We start from the raw sequence: 22,041 nt of genomic DNA on the forward strand, positions 1-22,041 counted from the left end.
GGAATACTGAGATGATCAATGGGCGGTGTCCTTGCTTCCAGCTATACATTATTATAGTGAATGCTGAATCTGCACCTAGAATAAGCCAGACATTGTTGCAAAATATTAAGTAGGAACTATTATACCTTTTTCATAGGTGTGCAGAGAGGTCTTGGGGTAGAGCCAGGATTTGAACACAAGTGGAATAGGACTTGCTCCAGGCTGTTGGTTACTACATTTGTATTTTCTCCCAAATTCAGAGAGAGAAAATGGGGATGAAGATAGTGTTTGTCTCCTTTTGGTTGTGTGTGAGAACAAAAGGAGATGCTACATGCCATGAAGGAAACACGGTACTAGATAGAGTGACCATTTTACTATGTCTGGGAAGAGGCGACAGGAGAGTTAGCATCAGTAGGATGAAGGGAGCTGGGAGAAGATGGTTTTGATCCAAGAGAAAAGCAAAAATAAAGGTCCTGAAAGGATGGGGCACATACTTAGCATATTTCAGGAATGGGAGCTCCCTCGGGCTAATGTGGAACATAGGGCTGAAGAAGATAGGATCCAAAGACCATGGTCAAGCATAAGAAAGCCATGAAGGAGTTTCAGTAGGGCAGTAACATCAGATTCTTTTTATTCTTCTTTTTTTTGGTACTGAGTATTGAACTCAGAGACACTCAAACACTGATCCACATCCCCACCCCTATTTTGTATTGTATTTAGAGACAGGGTCCCACTGAGTTGCTTAGTGCCTCATTAAGTTGCTGAGGTTGGCTTTGAACTTGTGACCCTCCTGCCTCAGCCTCCCGAGCTGTAGGGATTACAGGCATGTGCCACTGCACCCAGCTTCAGATTCTTTCTTTAAAAAACTCAAGATGGGCATGGTGGAGCATGCCTGTAATACCAATGGCTCAGGAGGCTGAAGCAGGAGGATTGTGAGTTCAAAGCCAGCCTCAGCTATTTAGTGAGGCCCTAAGCAACTCAGTGAGACCCTGTCTCTAAATACAATACAAAATAGGAGTGGGGATGTGGCTCAGTGGTCAAGTGCTCCTGAGTTCAATCCCTGGACCGCTCCCCCACCACCTCCAAGGAAAAAAAAAAAACAACTCAGTTACTGCTATGAGGGAAGACTAAGTAGGAAGGAAGAACGGAAATGGGTTAGGAGGTTAATGATATATAAGCAGAATACTTTGGACAAGAGTGGTGACCATAGAGATGGATAAAAGTCCGTAAATTCAAGATCAGAAGTGTATAGAAGTAGTGATGAATTATGGAAGAAATAAATGACTCTTACATTTCTGCTTTGAGATATGGGATAGATGGCATTGAGAGTTATATTAGTTAGGTAATCTGGCTCCAGAACATGCTACCTAATTTCAATTGCTGGGTGCACTATTTAGGAGATGTATGTGGCAAGTTGCTTGCTATATCTTAATTTACCTATCTATAAAATGGGTATGATGATAATGCCTGTCTCTTGTTGGTTGTGTGATGACAAAAGGAGATGATACATAGTTTGTTTTGTGTTGCTATAACAAAACATCTGAAACTGGGTACTTTTTAAAAATTTATTTGGCTCAAATGTTTGAAAGCTGAAAATCCAAGATTGAGCAGCTCCATGTTTGCCTCTGGTCAGGCATAATTTGCGTCATAAGATTGTCTAATAGTGTTAACCTCATTTTGAGATTTGGGGCCATTTGAGACTTGCTGGTGCTACTGGCAGGTTTGGTGGCAGTTGCATTCTAGTACTATAACACTTCAGCCTTCTAGTGCAGATATAGAAAGTAGAGATCTAGGCTTCCACCAGGCTTCAGGTCTGGCCAGCCAAGCGAGTCGGCAAGGGAGTGATTCCAATGGTCCATAAAATTGAAAGTTCTTCAGAAGAGGAGTGAAGACAGGTGAGGTTCTCAGGATATTATTCATGATGCAGAAGAAGTGTTAGAGTTGGGGAATAGAATTGAGGGGAACTGGAAAGAATTCCTGAGTGGGACGCTAGGAAGTAAGATTCTGGAGCTGGTACACTCACTGCTCTGAACAAGTTTTGGTATAGCTATGAAGCTGGGTGGCTAAGGTACTTATATTCTTATAAGTAAGAATGTTAATAGACTGGGAGGAAAATGATTTTTGTATAGGTTGTCTGCGAGTATGCTTACATCCCTGAAATGATGTTAGAAGTTGAGATGGAAAAGGTTAATCATGAATAAAGAAGCAGAGTGGGCAGTAAGACTTTGGGTCAGCAGTTTTCAACCATGCCTGCAAATTAAAATCACCCATGGAACACTACCGAAGAGAGAATACTACTTTTGGGGTTGGACTTAAGTGTTCTTGGGTGTGGCCTGGACCTTGAAGTTTTTAATAAGCTTCTCTGACTCCTAGCTGAGGATCACAGCCATTGGACAATGGTGATGGAGCTGAGGTGGGAGAATGGTTAGTACAGCTGGGGGCATGAATCTCAAAGTCTCTGGACTTTTTGAAATAAGGAGAGAGGAGCTGGAAATTTTGGAGGAAGCAAGGAGGAATTACCTCCTCCTGGCCCTGGAACTCCTGAAAATCCATGGCAGGTGGTGTAAGCTCTTAATTTGAAGTTATCATACAACAAGTATTTGGTATTAAAGGCATCTGGGAAAGAAGAGTTAGTGACAGAGAAGGACTGACCTGTACATGGACTGCAGGGAGTTCTAGATGTGTACTTCCTATGATCTCCAATACAAAATAGAGACAGTGACAGTTTGCGGGAAGATGACTGTAGAAGTACCCTACATGGAAAAATGACTGTAGCTGTGCTGGAGAAAAAAGAACATGTTGCTATTCTACAGTTCAGGATCTTTTGAAGTTGCTGGTTATTAAAATGCCAATTTGGGGGACTATGGGTTTACCAAATTGATCTATAGAGGACTCCACCTTAGAGAATCTGCACTTTTAAAAAAATTCCTCCTGCTAGCAAAGGAGAAAAACGGGACTCCTGTCCTAAAGGCTGTGATTCTGCCAGTCAGCAGGAACAGGGGGCTTTTATAGAGGTGATTAGGGAGGAGAGATCAGGGAAAAGAAGGACTGGGATGAGAAGATTAGGGAAAAGAAGGTCAGAGAAAATCAGGGAAAAAGTTAGGGAAAAGAAGATTAGGGAGGAGGTCAAGGAGAAGGAGGTTGGGTAAAGGAAAAAAACATGTAAGTTTCAAAGCCACAGGGATATAGTCAAAGCATCAAGTGAAGCCTGTTAGGATTCCCCATGTCAATTTCTAGCTTCCATTTCTGTGGAAAGTGGGTGACAACCTCTCCAAGCTACTCCTGCTGAAGGGGGGTGAAGTTGGGAGTAACCCGAAGTCCTTGTTCTCTATCAAGTGGAGATGTGGAAAGTTAAGGGCATTCAGCATTAGATCAGTCCAGAGGTCCACAGTGGCAGATGGCAGATGGCAGATGACTGGACAAGGCATACATAGGGCAGCGATCATGCTAATGGCCAAAGTTGTCGCGACTTTCCAAAGTTCAGTTTCCTTTTTCTCAAAGTGGATCACGATGGAGCAACCTGTGTTGTTCAGGGAGAGAAGATGGGAGTTCCTCTAAAGCAAAAGGAGCTTCTGCAGCTGCTGGGACTCCCTCAGTCCCTCCCTTTACACCCAGGAACAGCACCTCTGATTCCACCTGAGGCAGACTCTCCCGTCTCCTAACTCTACTGTAGTTGGCTCTCAACAATTGGCCAGCACCATGAATTCTCAGCATGGAAGCAGGGTTCTTTGGAGAGCCAGGTCTGCCCAAGAAAGCTAGAAGGGGCTGCTGTTGGGTCCCACCTGGGTTCCCAAGTTTGTTGCCAAAAGCTCCGTCCTGGTCCCAGATGCCAATCCAATAAGGAGGACATGGTTTTGAGAAAAAGGAAAAAGATGGTTCATTGCTTTGTTAGCAAAGGAGAAACACAGGGGACTCCTGTCCCAAAGGCTGTGATTCTTAGAAGCTGCACTTTTGACAAGCATCCTGTGGAGACTCTTAAGTTTGAGGACCAGCACCTGGGGAACTTTAAACAGCATTGGGTATTGAGTACAGCCTGTGCCTATTAAGTCAGTCTGGAGTGGGGCCTGAGTGTTCCCAAGTTCTCCATGGGCTGATCTCATATACAACTAAGGATTCAAACCCATTGCCTACACTCTTTTTTTTTTTTTTTTAATAAGTGGGATTGAAAACAGGGGTGCTTAACCATTTGAACTACATCCCCAGCCCTTATTAATAGTTTATTTAGAGACAGGGACTTGTTGAGTTGTCTAGGGACTAGCTAAGTTGCTGAGGCTGATTTTGAACTTGGGATCCTCCTGCCTCAGCCTCCTGAGTCTCTGGGATTACAGGCATGTGCCACCACACCTACTGTACACTGATTCTTTTTTTGTTTGTTTTCCTTTTTTAATATTTATTTTTTAGTTGTACTTGGACACAATATTTTTATTTATTTTTATGTGGTGCTGAGGATTGAACCCAGAGCCTTGAACATGCTAGGCGATTACTGCTGAGCCACAAGCCCAGCCCTGTGTATACTGATTCTTATAAGAGATATTCCTGTTCCAACTGACCAAGACAAATAAGCATCCTATTTTTCTCCCAAGGATTGTAAATATCATCTGTGTCCTTGGCCCAGGCTTCTTCCCACAATAGACTCACAAATCAACCCATTTACTTACCACCTTAAAGTTAACATGTCTTGATTTCTACATTCCAATGTGCACTTCCTCATCTCTGTAAGTGGCAAATTCATTCTTTTCAGTTGCTGGGTGAATCTCTGAAGTCTTTTGAATTCTCTGTGTCATCAGTGAATTCCATCAGCTTTACCTCTGAAACGTTTCCTTAATATGTCCTCTCCTAATCAGCCCCATGGCAACTTCCCTGCCCAGGCCAGCACCCCTGTTGGCTACACTGTTGCAGTTGCCTTCTAACTTTCACTTCTGCCCTACCTCAATCTATTCTTCATGTAACAGCTCAAGTGAGCCTTCTTAAAAAGAATTAATTTTACTGTCGCCAAATATATACATGAAATTTATCATTTTAAAGTACACGATTCAGCTGCAGTAAGTATATCCACAAGGTAAGTAACTACCGTGTTACTCAGCTTTTTGTTGCCATGATCAAAATACAAGAACAATTGAGGAGTCCAGGCACAGTGGTGCATGCCTATAATCCCAGTGGTTTGGGAGGCTGAGGCAGGAGGATCACAAGTTCAAAGCCAGCCTCAGGAGAAGTGAGATGGTAAGCAAATCAATGAGATCCTATTTCTAAATAAGATACAAAATAGGGCTGGGAATGTGGCTCAGTGGTTGAGTGACTGAGTTCAATCCCCATACCCTCCCCAACACACACACACACACACACAAAAAAAAAAAAAAAAAAAAAAAAACCTTAGAAGAGATAAGTTTATTTTGGGCTTATGGTTTCAGAGTCTTTGTTCATGGTTGCCTGACTCTATTCCTTTGGATCTGAGACAAGGCAGAATATCCCAGTGAAAGAGTGTGGTGGAGGAAAGCTGATCAGCACAGGGAGGCTGTTAACTAGAGGTGGGGGATGGGGGGGAGGGAGGGGCAGGAACAACCGAACCAGGAGCCAGGGACAAAATCTCCAAGAGCATTTCTCCAGTGACCTCTGTTCTCCACCTATGTCCTACCTGCCTACCATTACCACCCATCAATCTCTTATTTTACCTCTGAACATTCCTGCATTGCCTAACATGAGCTTTTCAGGGAACATTTCATATCTAAACCATAATGATTACTGACTCAAGTTTTTCATCATCCCAAACAGAAGGATTCTATTAAAACATAGGTCAAAACATGTCACTGCTGCGACCCCAGACATCCATGGATTTCCACATCACCCAGAAAGGGACTGTGTCCTTCTCATGGCCCACAGAGTCTTCTCTGAACTCTCTTCTTCACTCCAGCTGCTGGCTTCTGACTTCAACCAAGTGATCCTGCTCCTGCTATGATCTTTGGACTTGTGATTCCTGTTGGGATGCTTTTTCCCCTGGTTGTTCATTTTGTATCCTTCATTCAGATCTCTGCTCAGGTATCACCTTCTTAGAAAGGGTTTCTCTAGCAGCCTTCCTAAAATAGCACCACACCTTGGTTACTATGTGTCCCTGTTCTATAGTTTTTCATGGCACTTATCACACCTCACATAGACGGCCAAGCATATCTTCCCTCAATAGAGTATGAACTTCCTCGGAAGAGGGCCATATCTGTTTGGATAAATGCAGTCTCTTCTACCGATGCTACCCCAGAGCAAGCATGCCATAAATATCTGTATCTGATATATACTCAAATATTAATTGATCCAAAGTAAATGCATTAAATACTTTAAAAACCAGCTTTATTGAGACACATTAACAAACCATAAAATTCACTGGGGGACACTAATTTTATGTTTGGGCAGTGAACTGGAAGCAGGTGTAAGCTATTGATATAAATAGCAGTACCCTCTTTCTAGAATCCACTGAAAAGGTCAATGTTTGTTAGAACTTGGAACCAGATGCATTAAAATCTGTATGTGCACATATGTATGATGCTAACAGTTAAAAGCATCTTTATTTTACAGCTGATTCAACACATTTTCTTAACATTCTCACCTGTGGGTGGAAGTAAAACACAGATGCCTCTAAAATTTTTGTTGCTTTTTTGAAATCACCATATTTAGAGAGTATAATTTTAATCAAGTTATGTCTATTAGAGAAGGCTTACCTTGATTACTTTATCATGCCAATGGGTAAAAAGTATCTGGCTCTAATGAGCAACGAGGAGGCATTTTATCACTAAAGCATCAGTTAGGTATCTACCCTCTCCTTTGGCACCTCAACCTCTGTAGCCTTGAGGAAGGTAGTGAAAATTAGTGCTTCAGTAAGTGAAGTGGGGCATGTTAGCCCAGGAGATCTGATTGGAAGATCTAAAACTACTGCTGGGCTCAACTGGGGTGGGGTTCCTTTCCTACACAATTCTTCCCACCTCCATTCAAGGGGGAGACAATGAAGAAATAGAGGAAAAGCAGAGGAAACCCAATTCACATTAACATATATCTTTTCAAAAATAAAAAACGACAAACTTGACTTTTTCTTTTGACTGCAGTCTAATATGTCAGATTACAATGTACTGTTGACATCCTTTTGAACAGAGTAAACCATTGTGGTAGTTCTTTGCTGGATAAGAAGAGGGCGTGGTGGCAAACTGTCACGACCAGTCAGTTCTTTGTACTGTGGCTTCCAACAAAACTGACAGGTGGCTATCATTACCCACAGAAACCTGAATTTTATGAGGTATTTTTCAGAGTGATCATGATTCAGTTGTTTGTTCTACAAATCACAACAAGTTATCTTTCAGTTGAAAAAAATAACATCAAAAGAATGTTTACAGCCATCCAGAAAGTTCTTAAACATATTAATAATTTTATCAATGGTAACAACAACAAAAACTTGGGTCAGACTCCCTCCTTCAGGATACTTCTACAAAATTACTATTAATGATTCAGTAGTTGTATGTCATTAAAGCAAGTTGTTAGTTTTCGAGGAGAAAGACAGTATTCATTAGATTGCTCTGTGTCTATCCCTGTTTTTCTAGTGGGGTGTCAGTGATAGTACAAAAAGTCTAGTATTTACTACTCATTATAAAATCTGTTCTATAATTTTAAGGATGTCAGCCTTAAATGATGGGTTATGGACAATTACATGCCTTTGTTCTTTTCTGATTTTTCTCTTTGATTACAGAGAAAACTGGTTGGAAGACTTTTTTAGTGCCCATTTCCAGAGACATTCTGTTTATCTCTGGCTTCAAGGGCCTTTGCTACACAATCCCAATGGGTGCTATTTACATACTAAATGTAAATTGTGTCCCTTGGAGTTGTCACTGTAGCAGCCCACCTGCAAAACTATTAATGTATATCAAAGGCAAATATTTTCATTAACCAGAAATAAAATCCAAGGTCAACATGTATTTTTGTCTTTTTAGTCTAAAGAAATGTCTGAACAGAATATCAATCAAGATTACATCACAAAATCTTTAAATGTATTTACAGAGTGAATAAGTTACATAGATAAACTTTGAATATGTTTTGATGTGCAACAAAGTCACATGCACACATCTAACACTTGACAGCATTAAGTTTAAGGAGAAAACTTAAGAATGGCCCATTACATGTATATTATAAATAAAATATGACATTCTTAAGAAACAAAATGACAACTCATATTTTACTTTTATGATTCTACTTCCAGCTATCCAAATGGATATTAAAATATGCATGCGTGACAAGTGAAAGACTTGGAATTCATAATGTGATAATTTTTCTCTACAAAATGACAAAGTTAATTAAAATTAACACTCATCCTTCTGTAATATAAATATGCTCATAAAAGCGACCTTCTAGTAAAAAGCAGCCAAGATCCTTAAAAAGAGTATCTGGATCATTTCTGGTGCAAAAAGATCCAGGGCCTTCAGAAACAGTAGCCTAGCAACAACAACAAAAAAAAGGTACTTCATAGCAGCTTCTTTTAGATACAGTAATTGTATTCAAATAACAGTGTACATCAAATTGTAGTCCATTTACAATTCCCTTTTCAGATACACAGGCTGTCGGCTTTTGACCATCTTACAATTTTTCAGTGGCCAGCTTCATTCTGCCTGTCCCTTTCTCAGCCCACCAAAAAAAAAAAAAAGGGGGGGGGAGGTGGGGGTGAGGAGGGGGGGGTCAAAGGAAAAAGAAAGGAAACGAATGTACAAGTTTCAGAATATAAATCTCTTTAAATGAGGAAACATTGCACTTTTGCCAATCTAAAACTGCTTCTAGAAAGGTATTGTTCAGTGTCGTCGGCTTTGGTATGCAATGGAAGTCACTTCTTCAGTAGTGAGTTGCGTTTGCTCAGTAAAAGGAAAACACATTTGTGCCACACAGCATATGACAGGTGGAGTCTGTCTCAAGATGTCCTATGCTCCCTTGGTTCTTATGGTATTGCTACATATTGGCAGTTCTGCCATCCTCTTTAGAAAAAGTCCTACATGTAACAAGAGGGAGAACAGTCTGTCCAAGCCTTGTGAAGGCTGAGAAGACACTGAATGACGTCGCCCCAGCATGGCAGCACCGCCAGCTTGGAAACCATGGGGGACGGGAGGCTCCTGTCAGAGACTAGTGCCAGAAACACTGGAGTCTGGGAGAAAAGTAGTGAGGACTCGGTAACTCTGGGCCCTGCGAATCATGTCCCGGATCTCCATGTTCAGCTCCATCAGTTTGGTGCAAATTTCAGTCAGGCTCTGGTTTGATCCCACCAGTGCATATGTACCCGTCTGTCCCAGAGTCTGGTGACGGAAATAGATATTCAGTAGTGTCTGGACCTCATCATCAGAACTGCTTCCAAAGATGTCGTTGGGCCACAGACTTCTGCAGTCAAGAAAGAACAGCACAGATTAGAGACATTATTGGTTGGTTACAAAGTTGGGAAGTTATGAGTCTTCATTAGTATAAAAATGTTACTTAGAAGCTTTACTTTAGAAGTTGAGATGTTCTCATACCATGAAAGTCACCCAGCTACACTGTTTACAACTCCATCAATTGTGCAAATATCACTATACTAAGTTTTAGGATAATGTTTTTGATATTTAAAAAATATCAAAAGTTTAAAAATACCAGAGTGGAATCTGATACTCTTAAAAATCTTTCATTTGTTATGGCATTCTCATTCCAGTGAATGTGAAGACGATTTAAAAATGTAGGATGTAAAAACTCAAAAGTACATTCAGACTAAAATTATAGTTCTATATTACATAAGAATATACTTTGAAATGTATTTTAGGAACTACAAATGATCAGAATCAACATCAGTGTTTTCTGTGTAAGGTCTGAAAACCAGCATTGCAAGTAAGAAATAAGACAGGAGAAATACATAGAAATTCTTTCTATGTTGTTTGTCCCCAACCATAACAAAGTCCCCATTAGGTGTTCATTTCCTTTAACCATCTCTAAAAGAAACGGTAGAATGACCTGCATTCCCTGATTTGCCGTAGAGCTTTGCCAAGTTCGTTGTTCTTGAGGCACTCCAGCATGGACTGGATGGCTGCTTCAGTGGACATGAAGGTTGGCTCAGACCAGGCTCCCTCTGTGTAAAGAGGGTCCGCAGCAATGGCTGCGGTGGCCTCCTTCAGATTTCTTTTCAGGTCACTCAGTTCCCTGGACATATTTAGTAGCTGTTAAAAACAAAAACAAACAAGCATGTATTTGGGTGTAGGCTGGGTTTTTCATTCCAAAATGAAAGAAAATTGGTTTAGCACAAGCTTGATATTTTGGCAAAGTAAAATCGACAGATGACACTGTACTACATGGGACACGTAAAGGATTGGGGCAGTTATAACCATCATAACTTTACATAACGACTGAGATTATTGCCTTAAGAGAGACTTCATTTCAAATGTTTTGTATTTAACTAGAAGGGGCATAAATGAGGAGGTAGAATCCACAACAAAAACATGAATAGGGAAGGTCTGGGTTCAAATGCCAACTCTGAAGGATAGTAGTCCTCCTTTATCTGCGGGGAATATACTGAAGAACACCTCAAAGATGACTTAACCCTACATATTATATTTTCTTACAAATACATATCTGTGATAAAGTTTGATTTGTCAATTACCATAGTAAGAAATTAAAAATAATAAAATGGAACAATGATAACAACATACCAAAGGTTATTTAAAACATAGGAATTATTTATTTCTGAAATTTCCTTCTGATATTTTCAGGTCACAGTTGACCATGAGCACAAACTGTGGAAAGTAAAACAAAGGGAGGAGAATGACTGTATAATGCTGGGGTTTGATATGATTTGTCCCCCTGAACTAATGCAGGAGTTTAGTCCCCAAAGTCTTATGTTAATGGTTTAAGAGGGTAGAAGAATCTGACTATGATATCCAGAGGTAGGGCGTTAGGGAAAGGATTAGATTAAATCATTAGGGTGGGGCCTTCCTAATTAAGAAGATTGAGATGAGAGGGAGAGATGCAGATACAAGCATATACTTGGGCTCTCATTAAGATCTGATGAGGGGCTGGGGATATGGCTCGGGTGATAGTGCACTTGCCTGGCATTTGTGAGGCACTGGGTTCGATCCTCAGCACCACATAAAAAAAAAAAAAAAAGAAGATGTGACCTAAATCTAAAAAAAAAAAAAAAAAAAAAAAAAAAAAAAAATCTGATGAGGCCAGTCCTGTGCCATGCTGTTGGATTCCAGCCTCCAATTATGAGCTACATAGACCTTTTCTCTTTATAAAGAAAATTGACACTGGGAGTGGGACATTATTACTATACCTGTAGATGTGGAGGAGCCTTTGGAATTGGTTAACTGGAAGAGGTTGGAAGAGTTTGGAGAAGCAGGTCAGAGCAAGCCTGGAATGCTATAAGGGCTCAGAAGACCCGAATTCAAATTCAGATGTGGAGAATAATAAAGTCCATGCTGGTGAAGGTTCAGATGGAAATGAGGATTCTCTTGGGAACTGGAGTAAAGACCACTGCTGATAAATGGTGGCAAACAATTTGGCTTCCTCATGTCCTAGTCCTGAGACTTTGTGGAAGGCTGAACTTAAAAGTGATGGACTAAGTTATCTGGCAGAGGAGATTTCAAAGCAGCAAAGCCTTCAGGCTGCTGTATGGCTGTTTTTGGCTTATAGTCAAGTGAGAGAGCAAAGGTATGCTTGAAGAAAGAATTTACAATTAAAAGGAAAGCAGACAGGAAAGGTTTTGGAAAATTTTTGGCTTGGCCAGGAAGGGAGCAGAAAAGAATGTCACCAAGGGGGTTCCACAGAGCAGCTGTTTGCCAAGGAGATTAGATCAGATAAAAGAAGCCAAGTGTGTTGCCTCAGGACCTTAGGAAAGATGCCTTGAGGGCATTTCAGAAATCTTTCAGGGCAGAATTGTTTCAACAAAGAGCTTCAAGGCTGGCTGGGAAGTTGGGCTTGCTGGCAAAGCACTCTAGGGCTGCAGCCATGGTTCAAAGGGATGCAGATGCAGCCCAGGCAGGTAGCAGACCTTGGCATCATTTGTATGATGCTATTTTTACAGGTGGGCAGAATTTCAGGAATGAATAAGGACTAGGAGTAGAATGCTATGGTTTGAATATGGTTTGTTCCCCAAACTCATACAGGAGTTTAATCCCCAAAGTCTATGTTATCAGCATTAATAAGGTTAGAAATTTAATCTGACTAGGGTACTAGAGATAGAGCTTATGGGAAGAGATTAGATTATGTTATTAGGATAGTCTCCAAGATTGATTCCTTCTGGAGAGGAAGAGAGACACATTCATATAGTGATACATATCTGATGTTGCCAGAAACTGTGCCATGCTGTGTGGACTTCTAGAGTCCAAAATTGTTCTAAATTTTCTTTTTTTTCTCTTTGTCAAATAGCCTGTTTCAGGTATTTGGTTATAACAAAAATAACTAATACATATAGTATGGAGAGACAATCAAGTAAATAGACTGTTTATGTGCCTCAGTTTCTTCATCTGTGACTCTGAAGACATTACCTATACCTCACAGGGTCATTTTATAGATTAAATGAAATAACATATAAAATACTTAGTATAGTTTGGCAGATATGAATTCAATAAATGTAATTGTGAACGTGGACCTTGTTCTGGTGCCATGGGAAAAGACTGAAGACGTAATTTTGAGGAGGAGGAGGAGGAATAATCTTAAAAGTAATTTTTTTTTAAAGAGAGAGAATTTTTTAATATTTATTTTTTAGTTGTTGGTGACACAACATCTTTATTTATTTATTTATTTTTATATGGTGCTGAGATGCCAGGCGAGCGTGCTACCGCTTCAGCCACATGCCCAGCCCTTAAAAAGTAATCTTGGTATTAATGTTACAGAGGTAAATATTTTCCTCTCAAAATTACTGAAACCAAGATGGGTACAGTGGTATGCACCTGTCTTCCCAGTTACTTAGGAGGCAGAGGGAGGAGGATTATTTGAGGCCAGCCTGGACAACATAGCAAGATGCCATCTCAAAACACGAAAAACAAAACACAAAGTGGAACCAAAATAGCCAGTGTTAAAAAGTAAATCATAAGAGAACCTATGTCACTTCTAAGTGCCCTCAAAATATACCATGGAAGACAGACTGTTTTACAATTTGACCGCAAGCTGTGAGGGTTTTTTCCTTTGTAATGCAAGTTGATGATAATGTTTCCTTTGGAAAGTTATCCAACACCTTCAACTTTCCTTTTACTTCCCAGTTTGCTCATTATACAAGTATAAGACAAAGACCTGATGGACTGTTCACACAGATGACTATTAAACACAAATGCCTAGACATAGGTGTAAAATTTCCTGAGTCAATCTTTTAAAATAAGATGGTAGAATATCTTGATTTTATTATAATTTTAAGTATGAAAGTGCTTTTCTCTTCCTAATTTATTTATTTATTTTTGGAGGTGCTGGGGATTGAAACCAGGGCCTTGTGCATGCAAGGCAAGCACTCTACCAACTGAGCCATATCCCCAACCCCCTCCCTAATTTTAAACCAATGTAAAGTTTTAAGTTTATATATTGTATTTAAAATTTACCTATATTTAGAATAGCTGAGCAGACATTCATTTAAAATGCATTAGATTTAAAATAATTACAAATACATACCTATATATACAGATGGTATGTAAAACATCATTTGCTACTCTAAAGTGAAACTCCAATTGCTATTGTTATGTTTGTTTTTGGAGATTAAAAACTCAGGGCCTTGTGTATGCTAGGCAAGTGCTCTACTACTGATATATATATATATATATATACACCCTAGCCCCTCAGTGGCTTTTTTAAAAATAATTTTCTTTATGTATATATAAGGATTACATAAAATGAGACATACATAGATAGTAAAATGATTACTATAGTGAAGCAGATTAAAATATCTATCATCTCTGTTACTTTTATTTTTTTTCATACTAGATATTTTATTTGGGATACCAGAGTAAGTGTTCTCCCACATAATACATTTTTTTCCATTTTTCTTTTACTGGCTCTTCTTTTTTAAAATTCATTTTAGTTATATATAACACAAGGATACACCCTGACATCATCACAAGAGCATGTGTGACAAAAACAGCTAAACTCTTAGTTAATAAAAATCCCTTGAATACTTCAATTTTAAGTTCAGGGCTCATGTTGTACATTAGGACTCTAGACCTGTCCATGACAACCACTGTTTCCTTCTCTGTGTTTTTGAGCATTTTTTTTAATATTTATTTTTTAGTTGTAGTTGGATACAATACATTTATGTTACTTATTTATTTATATGTGGTGCTGAGGATTGAACCCAGGCCTCACACGTGCTAGGCGAGGGCTCTACCATTGAGCCACAACCCCAGCCCCGTTTTTGAGCCCTTTAAAAACACACATAATCCACATGTAAGGTAATGCAATGTGCTTTTTGTGTCTGGCTTATTTACTTAGCATAATATCCTCCACATTCAACTATGCATAGGCAGGATCTTATTTTTAAGGCTATTTAAGCAGACTGCAACTGGTCTCCATGACTTCAGTCTACTTGTCATCAAATCCATTCTCCACATTATAAAGATCATACTAAATACTTCCAGGTGTGGCATCTTCCACAATCTCACCCTTATCTCTCTCTCCTCCTTTACTTCATAGCTTATTTTTGCTTGTATTTTATATCCTAGTAATACTAAACTGCTTGTAGTTCCTTTCTCTCTTCTGCTACCATATTTATGCCTGTGCTTTTGTTCTTACTGGATTTCAACTCTATAACTCCACCTCATCTTTTAAGATTCCACTCAAATGTGATTTCTTCCAGAAAGCTTCCAATTTCCATCTTTGTTGCATCTAGACAAATTAGGCGTTCATCATGTGTTTCCATGACACTGGGTGCATACCACCACTACTTCACTTTCACTTTCAGGATTACTTTGATTCGCATGTAAGTAGAAAGTTTAAGTTATTTTGCTTTTTACATTTAAAAACATGAAAGCATCCTGATGCTAAGCAGGACAGGGAAATTGAAGAAAAACCAATCATATCTTATAGATATTTCCTTATTGCCTCAGGTCAGGGCAAATAATAAAAGGCTAAATGTGAATAATAAAAACCACAACAGGAGAAATCTTTTCAGAGGATGCCCAGACCCAGACCCAGGGCCAGGATCAGAGGCATTCAAATGAGGCATTTAGGGTTTAACAGGTAGGAAGACACCTGCCCCTAAATTTGGGGCTGTCTTCCTTTTTCTCATCTTAGTCCTGGTCTGGCTTTGAAAACCCATTTAAAAATAAGAACTGAAACAAACCCAGGGCATTTATTTCTAACTTGTGCTTGTGCAAAAATAACTCTGGAAATAAAATCACTTGGACAGGTGTAAACAGGGTAGGAGGGACAGAGAGCAAACCACGAAGTGATGGTTTTCATGGTGGGATGAAGGGCTGGGAAGCATGAGGACTCACCTCTGGCATGGAGCTCACTTCATGCACCTGGCCGATGAGTTTACAGTAGGATTGAAAAAGCAACAGCAGCTGGAAGTGTAGCTTATATAATCTCTGACATAGTTCCAGTTGCTAAAGAGAGAATGTGCATGGGAAGAAATAATTATTAAGGATCATTATTGTATTAACCAGTGAAATCTCAGTGGAGATGAACACATTTTTTAAATTTACAAAACATAACTAGCTGTTATACCAAATAGCAGAAAACAGAATCCAGTTCACAAACATCAATGAGAAATTCACAGTATAATATTGAATATTACATTCTATACAATGGAAGACGACTAACTAGAGAGTTGTAGTAGCTATAAAAGGACTGAGTGAATCACCACATTTCCCTTGCCACTTAAATACCTACAAATTATAGCTGAGTGGTTGTGTTAATTATTATAAGGTATAAGTAGTTTTTAAAGTTTCTTTTTATCAAAAGTATAGTTGAAAAGCAAACATTAAGTAGTTATAGGTGTTAAATCTATAAATTGAATCCCTTCTTGGGAAATTGCTCTGTGTAATAGTTCCAGCTGTCATCTAGGGTATAGACTCATCCTAACATCTGTAAAGATAAGCTACACAAGTCTTCTCAAGTACTGTACTGTATGAGACTTCTACTCATAGCTCAATAAATGTTTGCTTAATTAAAGAGGTATAAAAGGGACCAGAAGGCTTAAGAAATAAATTATGAAAATACCTTAAAACTTTCTGTGCAGAGAACATTTAAAAGCAGTCATATAAAATGGCCCTTGAGCCCCATGGAAACCTCTAATGTTTTGATATGTATACTAGATACAAAAAAATCACAAGTAATCCCAACACCAATGTTCATAATATTCTTTGAGCTGTATCATCTACACTTTGCCTGTTTTATTTCAAGAATAGGTTAGTTCCTAGACTGAATGGAATTCTGCAAAAGGAAAAGAACAGCCTTCATTAAACAGGATTTTGTGGTTTAGCGTTCATCAGGGAAAATGGGTTAAAATATGTGGTTTAAACTAAATGGTTCACTGCTCGATTTTCAAATGGGGCTAAGGAAGGACAAATAGAGCCTTTCTTTTACTAATAGATTATAAACCACTCGGCTCAGAATTGAGAGCTTTGAGGTGACTTAAAATTTTTCCTCCAAACCAGTTTAAGGAGAGAAATTATAAGAATTTAGGTTTTAGGAAGAATATTCTACTTCTATTATGAAAAGACTTTTGATCCTGATTTATAAGTTACTGAAATTCATGCTAAGCCTGCTGAATTAAGTTTCCTTTCTCCTCCTATCCCTTTCCTGCTTCTATTGGAAAACCAATTTTGCTTAGATTTATTTGATCTCTCAGTATTAGTAACCCACCTAAATTTAAAGAAGTAGCTACACACACTAATTAACCTACACCGGGTCTTTGTTTCAGTAAAACATTTTATTTTATGGTCATTTAAACTTCTTTTTACGGAAATCTTTTAAAATCTAGAATGAAAGATAACTGCCAGGAACTCGCAAATAAATAAAATAGTATTGTTTAAAAACAATGTTCCCATCACAATTTTGGGTGAAACCTAGCTATGAAAACTCTTGACTTTCATCAGTACCAAATAAGGTAGTTATTATTGAAAATATACTACCGACAGTATGAGAATTCATAGCAATGTAGGTTTCTACTTTGGGGCAAGAGCAGCCCAAAATGCTACTGATAAAAACTGCCATATTTCAATTTATCAAATAAAATAAAATAAAATAAAATGAAAAAGGGTAACATGCTAAGAGATTATAATAGTAACTGTAAAAATAAGGTTTGTTATGGGTCCATGCCTAAATGGACATAGAGTATGAAAGAAAGTTAACTTACTGCAAGAGATTCCATTTGCTACACAGCAAGCATGGCACAGGAAACAAAGGAAAGGAAAGAAAGTACAGGGTCAGTGTATGCATGCAACAGAAAGCACGGCCCTCGTCTAAGAGCAGAACTGTCAGCAGTATTAGCATTGCTGGTCAAACTTGATAAATGGATGCCAATGTTGTACCCGTTCAACATGCACAGCGCTCCCGTTAAAAACAAGCTTTAATGGGAAACAGGACATTTAATCTTTTAGGTTCTCTGATTAGTTGGTTTAGATTTTGTCAAGTCAGTCTTGGAGACCAGAAGTAAAATGTTTACTGCTTGCACATTTTAGTGTATAAATGTAAATATGTGAACATAGTAAAACTGTGGAGAGAGCTGGGTAATTTTGAAGAACTATAGTCCCAAATTATAGTACTGTTTTATATTAATTAAGGTAGTCTTTAGAAGGTCTAGTTTCATATCTACTAAATTATGACCATAAAATTAACATAGTATAATTAACAATTCAAGTGGCATTTTCTTTAGTCAGATTGCCTTCCACATTAAGAGTATTTTATAGGATTGCTAAGTACTGTTATTTCAAAGGAATAGACACTGTATATTATCAAACAAGTTTGAGAGATGACAAGTAATTTTCCTACAATTTATTTTTCGTAATGTTTTTTCTCTAGTAGACAATTTCTAAAAATGATTGTTAGTTTAAAATAATACAAATTTGTCACTGAGTCATCTTCAAATATGGCTACCAAATTTTGATTTTACCTTATCATAACCATACAATTGGTTTAGTGAAAATTTGGTATTTAGGAAGAGATAATCATAACTTGACAAAATATTTTTTAAAAAGTCAATTTGACTATTCCTAGTTGTGGGACAATATATCTGATTCTGAATTTTCAAATACCTAAGGACCTACTCACTCATTCATTTTCCAATCCTTGACAACAAAAACCTCTTATTTTAAGGTTCTTCAAAAAATCTCTGAACTATCACTTTAATATATTAACATAAGGCACAGTACATAGAAGTAAAATTATCAAATTATTATTTATTAGTATTCACCAATGTAACTGAAGGAACACTACTGATAACCTCTACCCCATCATCTGGGTTCTCTTTTTCCTTCACCTATTGCTAATATCACACGGAGTTGGCACATTTATGGCTGTTAGGTTTATTGAGCAGTTTTTTGGACACTGGATGTGGATCTCTCTCAAAGCTTTGAAAGGTAAACACCTTTAAAGCTTGTGATAAGGATTCTGTGGCTTGAAGCATTACCTACCATTTTCACAAAAACTTTGTCTAGAGGTTTCTGTAACCACACCTTATGTATTAAAGCACAGTGTCCTATCAGGCATACAGGGCCAGTATTATACCTATATATACACATAATTTCCACTGTGAAGACTTTTTGGAACACATCAAATATGACTGAAATGTTTGGTATGCATGTTAAAAAGCAAGTGTTTCTACCCTGGAATCTACAGTGTGGAATGCAGTGTGGAATGCAGCATTGCTGAGTAAATGACACGGTCTTGAGGAAAGCTGCCATCTTTTTCAAAACAGGGTCGTAATCCGAGGAGGTCAGCAAATGGGTTTAAATCAAATCCTCTCTGTTCAATAAAGGCAAAGGAACTTTCTGAACTCTAGCTAGGTGCTGAGGAATGTCTTTTGGCTCTCAGGGCACAAAATAGTCTATTTCTTGGGAGATGGCCAACTCTGACGAACACATTTTCAGTATCCTTCCTAAGCTTTCCTTTTTAGGTAGGCTAGTTCAAGCTTCCTTGATACTTTTGGTCTTAGAATCCTTTCCTGGGCCACAGCCTGGGACCTCATTTGAATTTACGTCCCCAAAACATAGTGAAAATGACATTGTGAAGGGGCTTTTTCATGGAAAATGTTGACATGTTTTTAACTCTGTGTTACTGCTTTCCTGTATGTGGGTTTTAAGAATAATCCCTGTAGAAGTCTTTATAAACTTCATCTGTTCCAGTGACCTAATGTTTTTTTGAGCATATTGTGGGTATGTCATTGTTTTATGTGGTCACAGGAATCCTCTTCAAGTTCTGTTCCTGGTTTCCTGATAAGACTTGATATATAAAATCAGATTTGGAGGTATAGCTTCTTAAAATGAGAAAAAAACAAACAAAAACCCCAAGAAGGAGATCCTCATCATTATATAAAATACATGTATGAAGATGTGAATTTGGTGTCAATATACTGTATATACAATCAGAGATACGATAAATTGTGGTATAAAGGTGTATTAAGAATTGTAATGCAAAAAAAAAAAAAAAGGAACAGATCACAAACAACTGAAAGGGCAACTTCAAAAGCCCATCATAATCTAATTCTTGCTGACTACCAAGTAGTAGAACTACATCTGTTTCTGTCCCCAGATGGGTTCTATGCTTATAACTAGTCAGTAAAAATCTAGGAGATTTTTTTGACAGTGTACTATATTGGCTATTATTTTCATCATATTTAATTTCTGAAAATTATGAGTTTATACTAAATGTAATAAAATTTAGATTCCAGATAGGAGGTAACCTTGCCTAATGCTGCAGCTTTGCTAGTCAGGGAACACAGGGGCATCTGATATCCTAAACAGGTAGGAAAAATATATACTCACTTGTTAATAACACTCAGGTTTGGCATATCGACAACTATCGTGTTTGTGGAGTCGTTTTTTTTTTTTTACTTTAGTCATGAGTATATTTCAAAGCTTAGAAAGATAAGACACATTTAGGTATTTTCTGTTTTCAAGAAAACTGTAAACTAACTTCAGCCATTACAGGAAAGAGTATTGCTTATAGGAGGAGGAGTGATTGACAATATCTGAAGGGTGAAGTTTAATGGATTACAACTGACCTTGAGAAAAATCTTGTTTGACATTTAACTTGTATAAGAACACAGGATGCATTCATGAGTTATGAAGAGATAGGGTCTTTCTGGACACCAACTTCAATTCTGTTTGCTTCCTAATAGTTGGAATGATGATTTGAATATGGTAAGATGAAATGTAGTAGGGTCAAATGTAAATTATCAAATGTTCAAATAGTGTTCAGAAATATCTTTTGCATTGTGAATGTGTCAACTAAAAATCCCTTTAATAAGTGAAGTAGAAACATCTCCACCTTTCCTGGGGCTGCTTTTGCAAAGCTGAGGACATGAGCTGTGTTAATTAGTTACAGGGCCAAGACTAAAGCCACTGCCTGGGGAAGCCAGAGCTGTCAAGAGACTTTGTTCCCTGACTTACGTTTATATTAACTCAAACAACCTAGTAGTAGCTACTCCAGAATAAATTCTACAAGAGGTCCATGAAAATCAAAGTTATTAATTAATTAAAAGTGCTGGTTTTAAGTTGTGAAAAGACTTTTTTTCTCCTCTTGCTATGCACAGACTGAGAAAATACGAGTAAGGCAGTGTCCACAAGCGAGTGAAATTTATCTTGTGAGACACATGCACATCACACTCCCTGTTTTATGTCCTCTCTAGTGGAAACTGTGCTTTATCCTAGGAGAGTTGGTATCATAATCCCAAAGAAGCTGAAGTCATTATTAATCATGTTTGCCTAAAAAAAAAAAAAAAGGCCATATGCTGCATAGTGACATTTAGGTGAGTGAAAGAACACACAAATGTTGGTGGTTCCATAATATTATATCACTGAGGGTGACTTATCCTCCTTTTTGTGTAAATAAACTGTGATATTGCCATGATGATATCACCTAATGATGCATTTCTCAGAACATTGCTCATTGTTAAATGATAAATGACTGTAGAAGTAAATAAAGAGGTAGATGATGAGGAATAAAATAGGAAGAATAATTGAAAACAAAAGAAATCTTTGATCAAGAAAGGCAAAGAACTAAGTGGGGAAATGAGAAGCTTCTAAAAATAAAATAGCTTAACAGAAATAAATTAAGCACAGTAGGAATACATTTTTTTTTTAAAAAAGAGAATATTTTAGAAGTAGGATAGTTTAACTAGAATTTTTGGTTATCCACAGGGCTAACCAGAAAGCTGTACACACTTGTATTAAGTATATCACAATATACTTTGCTATTTTTTTTTGTAACAGTGAATATAATAGGATTTAATGATTGATGGTAAATGTTTAGATAACTTATTTTTACATATAACTTTACAAATCATACTATAAACTATACTAGGTTTGTGCTAATTGCAAATCTAACCAGGTAACTAGTCTCTGGACTGAATTTGTCTCTGAACACCTGAGCGGGGAAGCAATTATAGAATCAGAAGGAATGGGTGCTACTGAAACAGAGGTATTATTTTATTTTTATAGTACTGCTGGGATATCCAGTGAAAACTGGTCTCAAATTATCTGAGGCCAAGGACTGATGGAAACACTAGTCTTCATTGTGATTTTGAACTGTACATTCGACTACACACCCTTTATGAGAAACTTTCAAGCTTTAGATTTTCCACATACAAAACTGGCATTCGCTTCCCATCCAAAGAGGATCAAATTTTAAAAAGCCCACAAAAAATAAAATCTATATTTACATATCTCTACACATACATACACGTTTTCAAGGAGGCAGAAATGATACTTCAGTATCATATCTAGATATTTCTTAGCCTTGTAGTTTGCTTGTTCAATCTCTAGTCTCTTCATGAGATGTACTGAGGGGCTCACCAAGTGACCCAGTGCTGGCAAAGAGAGTTACTCTCAGAACCATAAACTTGTTCAGTAAAAGTTATCAAATTGGAATTGAGTCTTTGGTATCTGA

The 22,041-nt window shown here is 37.9% G+C and overlaps 1 protein-coding gene across 7 annotated transcripts in view; it reads right to left on the reverse strand.

The window, feature by feature from the left end:
- Positions 1-6,298: 6,298 nt before the first annotated feature.
- Positions 6,299-22,041, reverse strand: part of Fry (FRY microtubule binding protein) — a 392,985-nt gene continuing 377,242 nt past the window's right edge. For 3 of the 7 annotated variants that reach the window (XM_078016146.1, XM_021730276.3, XM_078016144.1), the window contains 4 exons: positions 17,291-17,308; positions 15,426-15,536; positions 9,967-10,169; positions 6,299-9,366 (listed from right to left, as the gene is read on the reverse strand). In XM_078016146.1, the coding sequence (XP_077872272.1) occupies positions 9,108-9,366; positions 9,967-10,169; positions 15,426-15,536; positions 17,291-17,308 (591 nt within the window). In that variant the 3' untranslated portion in view covers positions 6,299-9,107. The other 4 variants (XM_021730283.3, XM_078016145.1, XR_013423443.1 and 1 more) reach the window with 3 other exon arrangements.

Source organism: Ictidomys tridecemlineatus, chromosome 6 (genome assembly GCF_052094955.1).
Source record: "Ictidomys tridecemlineatus isolate mIctTri1 chromosome 6, mIctTri1.hap1, whole genome shotgun sequence".
NCBI classification, from domain to species: Eukaryota; Metazoa; Chordata; class Mammalia; order Rodentia; family Sciuridae; genus Ictidomys; species Ictidomys tridecemlineatus.